This window comes from Brachionichthys hirsutus, chromosome 14 (assembly GCF_040956055.1).
Source record: "Brachionichthys hirsutus isolate HB-005 chromosome 14, CSIRO-AGI_Bhir_v1, whole genome shotgun sequence".
Classification (NCBI taxonomy): Eukaryota; Metazoa; Chordata; class Actinopteri; order Lophiiformes; family Brachionichthyidae; genus Brachionichthys; species Brachionichthys hirsutus.
In genome coordinates this window covers 8,858,725-8,866,266 of record NC_090910.1, presented here as the reverse complement: position 1 = coordinate 8,866,266, position 7,542 = coordinate 8,858,725, and the positions used below count along the sequence as shown (strand labels likewise).

The 7,542-nt window shown below is 39.8% G+C and overlaps 1 protein-coding gene across 1 annotated transcript; it reads right to left on the bottom strand.

Annotated features, from left to right (window-relative positions):
* Positions 1 to 1,237: 1,237 nt before the first annotated feature.
* On the bottom strand, positions 1,238 to 5,810 carry LOC137903853 (solute carrier family 22 member 13-like). The gene is made up of 9 exons (XM_068748015.1): positions 5,436 to 5,810; positions 3,514 to 3,617; positions 3,180 to 3,334; positions 2,770 to 2,941; positions 2,550 to 2,670; positions 2,360 to 2,454; positions 2,019 to 2,233; positions 1,830 to 1,938; positions 1,238 to 1,436 (listed from the first exon to the last, which is right to left on the bottom strand). Exons 1-9 carry the CDS (start codon positions 5,808 to 5,810, stop codon positions 1,238 to 1,240), a joined length of 1,545 nt encoding a protein of 514 aa, XP_068604116.1.
* Between the last annotated feature and the right edge of the window lie 1,732 nt (positions 5,811 to 7,542).

Below are 7,542 nucleotides of genomic sequence, written 5' to 3'. Positions count from 1 at the left end.
TGTCGTTTTCTAGTTGTTCTTTGTTAGCCTATTGTTTGTCCTCTTTGATATTTCTAACAGGTAAATTGATGGGTGGTGCTTGAACTACAGCTGACTCGGCTCACCTGGGCCCGGTGCTCCAGCCATGCAATACATCCTCACCCGCATGTCTCATGCAGGCCTAAATGCTAATTACGTTCGAGGGCCTCCTGCCCTCCCCAAAATTCAACTGTGTCCCGAGTCCACTTTCCACACCACATTAGACAAGTAAGAACCACAAGTGCAAAACACCGGTTACATTGACATTTATTCTTATGTTCACTAGCTTGGTGAAAATCTGTCGAGATGCATTCTGATTGCATTACGGTGGCCAAAACGCAAAACCAAATACTGTATCTGCAAAATCTTCTTTTTTGAGAAAAGTAAAGAAACGTGTTGTTTTCTTGCAGAATGCTATGTTTTAAGGATACTTAATGCACAATCCACAGATTTTAGACTTTATTACTGTATCATGTGTAAATAATACCGACTCTGTGTTGATCCCTTGCAAAAGTGCACAGAGAAGGTTTTCCACTACTTTTTCTGGATCATTTTGCAGATAGGAGGTTTTGCGCTTTGGCCATTTATTTGTTTTAAAGTAAGAAAATGTGACTGGTTCTTGAGGATTTCCCCACAAAAATATACAATCACATTTACACCTGGCATCATGCACCAGACTTCCCAAAGGAACAAAAGTAAAATGTGTTTTTTATGAATAAATTATTTCTAATAAAATATCCCAAAATACAAAAAAGCACATGAAGTTTGATTCCTGATTCTAAATTTTTGCTCAAACCAAACATTGCTCATAATGTGTCGTCAGAAGTTTTCATACCTGATAATCAATTAAGAGAATGAGACTGAATTGTGGTGATGCTGATTACAGTGTAAGTTACAGTTTGTGCTCTTCAATAATTTGTTGGACAGTGTGACTGCTCCACTCCGGTCCATCCATTGGTTTCCTAAAATCCCAAAAAGAAGCAAAGTATTACCTTAATACTAAATAATACAGTGATTTTTGTCAATACTAAACATCAATGGCGAAATTAGAGGTATGGCAAAATCCCTATCCTTTGACAATTAATAATATAAAAATATGCAACTAAATTATTTTTTATTAACCAGATGTACCTGTAATTAATCTTAATCCACCACACTGAATAATCATCACACACCAGCACTCATTACGTGCACTTTTTTTTAAATATCTATATTCAGCTCACTTTAGCTCAGTATGGTCTTGAAGTTCAACATTGAGAGTTTCAGGCAGGAGAAAACAAAGACCTCCAGCAATAATGGGGACGGTGCCGTATATCACCATGGGGATGGCGTAATGGAAGTCATCCAGGAGCCAGATTAGTGGAGCGAGGATGCCCGCCACACGAGCACACATGGAGTTTAGGGCTACACCATTCTGCCTGGAATAGAATACAGTGGATAGCAAACAATTCATGTATGATTGTCATGTATGTCAATAATAATTAAACAAAATAATAATAAAGGGAAATGACACAAAATAAATAGTGTAAATGCTGAGTATGAAAAAATAATCTTGAAATTTATATCTTCTAAACCATTTCAGTGCCAAGTTCTAGGGAAATGTACTGATACTGAAAAAATACTAAGCTGGCTGTGAGAGTTTTGACCTTAGTCATCAAATAATTAAGTTGATTTTTCAGTATCTGGCCTTAATATATAAGAACAGGACAGCACAAATGCAGCAAATGATATGTGATTAGCTTGTTTGCTGTGTTTGCGTTACCATCCCCCAATAACATCATAATGAGCAGCAGAAGAAAAAGTGACGTTACCTCACAACAGTTGGGTACAATTCCGCACTGTAAACATAGGCAATGCTGAAAGAGGCAGTGGAGCTAAATTTACCGAGTACTGCCATGGTTGTTGTCACCACTGGAAGATCTGATGGGTAAATGATAGAATAAGCATGTAAAATACACAATACATTATTGAAAGTGTTTTCCCATTGTTTATAGCAGTACCTTTTGGGATAGCAAGGATCATGAGGCAAGTAATGCCCCCAAAAATTTGGAAGCCTGCTTGGGAGATTCGCCTTCCCAAATGCTGAATTAGAATCAAACTGGTGAAGTTTGCGGGGATTTCAACAACACCAAAGATGAATTGTGTGAGGTAGATGTTGAGGCCAAAACTACCAACATTGATGCTCAGTCCGTAATACACAATACTTGATGCAAACCTGGGATCATAAATTGAGAGACATGTTCAGGTTTCATTAAAGTTATATAATGCTGAGACAAAAATGCACCAGTAATGAACTATTAAATATAATCAACAATATTATCAAGGCTGAGAAAGAACTCACCAGTTAAATCCCATTATGAGGGTTCGTTTTCTCAGATATGGTATTCTGAAGGCGTCCAAAACGTTTCTTCTTTCAGGTGAAGCCTTTATCTCTAGCTGAACAATTAAGTAACATGTATTTTAAAATATAAACACATAGATAATGGAAGTTAACTTTATTCGCTTGAAAAAATGTGTTTAATTCAGTTCACCTTGTCCAGCAGATGGTCTGGCACTGTCCTCCCATTCGCCCGGGCTGCCCTCTGAAGCACCTTTAGTGCATCCTCCTTTCTGCCCTGGGTAATGAGCCAGCGAGCTGATTCCGGGATGAAACTGTTCGACGACACGAACAAAAATTAGCCTTCTGCCAATATTTTCGGTGAATTGTACATGATGGATTTGTCAAGTATCATAATAGGAATGGCTGCTGACCAGTAAAACAACACCAGGACAAGAACAAGTGGGCCGGAGAGCACAAGCTGCAGGACCCTCCAGTTGGGAATTAAATATGCGATGCCAGACAGCGCCATCAGCCCCACAGAAAAACATGCCATAATGCTAACTGTACAATAAGCAGCTCTTGAGGGACCAGTCCATTCTATTGCTGTGAGACAGGTATGGGTTTCACATGTTCAGTTTGGAGCCAAGCAACTACGTGATATTACTGTATATATTGCTCACATTTGTAGTTAAAGTATATAGCAAGAATTTATACTGAATCCTGTACACGTTACAATCTCTGTGAGACCCTATTCAGTTCCTTATGCATGGATTTATCAGAGGTCCTTCTAGAAACTACACTGATGTTGCTGACAGAGCGCAAGAATAAATTGCAGACCTACCAATCACAGTTAATGTCAACATAATCCCTGCAGATGGTAACCCACAGAAGAATTTGAAAACGATATAAACATAGATGTTGGGTGAGAAGGCGACGGCCAAACCAAACAACAGTATGAAGAAGAGTGACAGCAGGATCGCACGACGTCGACCAAACCTGAATGAAAAGGAGACTTTTTTTTCAAATTCATGCAATGATAACTGGATCACTCTGTATTTATTCAATCTGAAAATCTTTATATATTTTTTTATTTCTACTTATTGCTGCTAACACTATAATATCATTTGATAGATTTGATAACAATGAGTATCAAGTGGCTGTGTGATCGTTGGTACCTGTCGGAAATTGTCCCAAATAACAGCGCTCCAAATAAAATACCCGCCATGTAGACAGACTGCGATGCCTGAATCAAGCCACTTTTGTCACACACCAGATCAAACTGAAAACAGGAAAGAGAGGAAAAATAAATGCATGAAAGAGCCCAAAGTGAGGATTTACAGACCCTGATCAGACAGCAATCATCAAACAATCTGATAATGATATGAATCATTTATTTACCTGTGTCAGAATACTGGAAGCGCGTTTGGGTGTCTCGTAGTCCCATCCATTGTTGCATCCAGTCGTGCTGTTAATTCCAGAAGCTTCAATGGTTTTGAGATTCCAATCCACCGGTGTGAACATTTCACAGCTTTCAAAACTTCCATCCTCGTTCACCGGGATGGTGAGATTTTTCTGTTCCTCCTCTGTCAGGTTGGGTCCACGCTCCAAAATCCAGTCGGTGTTGCAGTGATGATTGAAGCTCATACCTGTAAACACCTGACCCATCACATCAAACGCGCAAAATATGCTCGGGATGCATAATAGAATCAGTAATCGCTTTTGAAACAAGCCAAACTCTCCAATCTCCTTTATGCTCTGCCCAAAGCTGCTCATATTGGTATGCCACTGAGTTTCCTGTGCTTTTTAATCAAAGTGCAGAGAGCGATGAACTGAAGTCTGTCAATGCATGTATCTGATCTTGCAAATTAATCAATAACAGACAATCAAGAGTGTCATTCACTGCTAAAACAAAATGCCTTTTGGCCTATGTTGTAAAGGGCAATATTTCATGTCAGCCATAAAACAGGAAGCAAAAAAAACATGTCTGTGAAGGTTGTCAGTAATCCAGGTTGAGATAAATCAAGGAGAGAGAAAAAAAAAAAGCATCAACTGGACTTGTTCAAGTGTGATTTGATTGAAGTTCTCAATGACTGGTAGAGAGTCCAGGACCGAAACCAACCTGGACAGTAAGACTCAGGTGAGCTGTTTTGTTGAGCTGCACCCAAGTGTGGCTGGGTGTTGTGGATTTTGGAGACAGAGTTCAACACTGCTTTGTCTGTTGCTGATAGATGGTGTCTTAATCCTCCTCCTCCTCAGTTCAGGGATCATTTCTCCAGTTTGACCAGTAAAAACACAGCGTCATTGCTGTAAATATAAAATCTAGGATTCAAAATGGACTTTCGACTTCATAAGTTAATATGTGCATGAAATTGCCTTCACTCTGCTTCAAGCCTTTCTTTTGAATGCATGGTACTAACTAACTTGTTGCGAAGCTACTGCGGCCACACTGGCATCTAGCGGCTTTGCATTGTCACTTGACCTTCACAGCTTTTTTAAGCTCCATTGTAAGTAAATGGGAAAATCCAGATTTTTTTTGTATCCAGACTGGTATCTGGATCACTCTCAAAATTTAATGGGATTTAAATTAGACCAAGACCCATCTTCAGATATTTTTTTCATCAAGATCCATCCAGCAGTTTTTCCGTAATCTGCTAACAAAAAGACAGACAGACAAACAGCATAAAAAACATAACCTCCTTGGTAACGTAACAGATCCGTTGACCTGCTCCGATATGGAATAGACTGTTATAAGACGACACTTGTTAGAAATCTTTCTCGAATAATAAATGCACAGTAGGCCGAAATGCAGGTGAAAAAGAACAATAATATCTGGATTTGATCTAGATAGAAAAAATAAAATTCACTGACTCCATTCTGGATATGAATTAAATTTGGTGGTGAGATAGGGGACCGCACCCTGCATGACTGTGTCAAATTCCATAAAACACAATCAACCGAGATATTGAAGAACACATTTTGAAGCTCCATGGACTGCGATGCCAACAACAATTTCAAAGTGATCCAGAATCTCTTCTGGAACATCACCAAAATGTAAGCAACATTTCCTGAAAGCTTCATCAAGAGCAGTAACTCTTACCTCTGTCACAATGCTGGAGGCGCCTTCAGGTGCTTTGAAATCAGACTCATTTGTGCATCCAGTTGTGGCATTTATTCCGTATGATTCAATGGTTTCCAGATCCCAGTCCACCGGCGTGAACATTTTACAGCTTTCACACTCCCTGTCCTCGTTCACCGGGATGGTGAGATTGTTCTGTTCCTCCTCTGTCAGGTTTGGCCCACGCTCCAAAATCCAGTCGGTGTTGCAGTGATGAGGGAAACTCATACCTACAAACACCTGGCCAATCACATCAAACGCTGAAAAAAAGTTGGGGATGCAAAACGCAGCCACTAAACATTTCTGAAATAAACCGAACTCCCCAATCTCACTCGGGATTTGCCTAAAGTTGCTCATTTTGGAATCCAGATGCGTTCAGTGAGCAGAGAAAAGCTGAGCAAAAAGATTCTGCCCCTCGTCTAACTAGTTAACCTTTAATCCATAAAGCTGTGACATTAAAAAAAATAAAACCCCGATGAGGCTTTTTTATGTGACGGGATCCAAACCCTCCTGCAGGCTGAAGTTCAACTGCTGTGGAACCTTCCACATGCGTGAACCAGCCTCAGTATTTCACACACACTTCAATGAACATCATTATGTGACCACTGGAGGGTGAACTGGCTGTTTCTGATTATAATGGAAAGGCTGCCTGCAGGCGTTCACACCAGAAAGTACAGCGGGGCTAAAAAGCTTTAAAACATATTAGATTAGATGCTACGTTTTGCTACATGTAACAATGTATTTATTAGTTTGGCCTTGATTTTGTCAGGGTTGAGCAACCAGAACTCTCCGGTCCTCAGACACCCAGACAGCGTGTTCTGTCCGGGTGTAAATAAACCCACAAAGATAATAAGATTCCTCAGGAGTCATAACGTTCATAAGGGGGTCGTTGTCCCCCCTGCAAAAGAGTCAGAAGTTTCCATACTTTACGCACCACCTGTGAAGTTCAAGAAATGTTTCCCCATTTTGTTAAGTGTTTATCTTTTAACAGGAAACACAAACAAAATCACGTCCTTAAGTAATGACTTACATATCACAGCAGAGAGCGCCAAGAGCGGGGTGATACGCACATTCTTTATTGGTTAAAAATTATCAAGAGAAACATGCCTTAACCAATCAAAAGTAGAGCAGATGAATAAATGAAAGACTGGAAACGGGTGGAACTTTGACCATGTTGCAGCCTTAATGAGTTATTGCCTGGACAAAAGTGTTTTTGCCGGTCGTCCGTTCAGGTTATTACAGTTTTGTTCACACAGAAACAGAACAGAAGAGACAGATGAAGAGAAATGATAGGACAAAAGATGTTCAACTCCGTTAGAAGCACGGCTCAATCAACACACACACACACTCACACACTTCTCTCAGGGCTCACACACGTCTGCCGTTATCAGATTTAACCAGGAGAATGGCACCAAATACTGTAAGAATAGCGTCAGGTCGCTGACGTCCTCACACTGGGTCTCGAACCTGCACCTTTTATTTCATGTATCTTCAGGTGCAACAATGGCTACATTTCAAAGACACCGAAAATTTGAATCGAAAAAAAATACACAATAAAATACAGTTGGTCGTTTTCAAATTAAGGCTAGCATAAAATACAAAGATTTATTTTCTCTTGACATTTTGTCTGCAAGCAAAAAAAAATAATAATTCAACATGGCATCTGGAGGCTTCTGACTGTATAACTGTATAACTTCAGACGAGGGTTTAAATAAGCGCCGTAGACAAACTTTGCTTGGTAATTCTGAGACGTGTTTGTCTTCAGATCACAATTAGAGCGTTACCCTGTTCAAACTTTAACAGCAAAAAAAAAAAGAAAAAAAAAGTTAAATATGGCATGCAATGATGGTGCATCAGGTAACAGCGAAATGATTCAAAGTTTCATTTGCAGTGTCGTCATCCTCCTTCATGGAGAGCTACAAGCCACAGCCGTGGACAGAGAAAAGTCCAAGAGTGAAACACCCAGCATGAAAGCAAGTCAGAGCCAAATGTCACGATGGACATACGAGAAGTCAAATCAGGTACTCTTGTGTTTTCATCCGCATGAAGAAGAAGAAGAAAAAAAAAAGCGCTTCAGTTTTTTTGTAAG

What these genes read in the sequence shown, in the direction of transcription:
- LOC137903853 (XM_068748015.1), bottom strand. Translation starts at nt 5,810, where the DNA reads ATGAGCAACTTTAGGCAAATCCCGAGTGAGATTGGGGAGTTCGGTTTA. An exon ending in CCTCCAGCATTGTGACAGAG is followed by an intron (nt 3,618 to 5,435) that starts GTAAGAGTTACT and finishes TCCTGTTTTCAG; the next exon opens with TTTGATCTGGTGTGTGACAA. An exon ending in CTCATAATGGGATTTAACTG is followed by an intron (nt 2,234 to 2,359) that starts GTGAGTTCTTTC and finishes TTATGATCCCAG; the next exon opens with GTTTGCATCAAGTATTGTGT.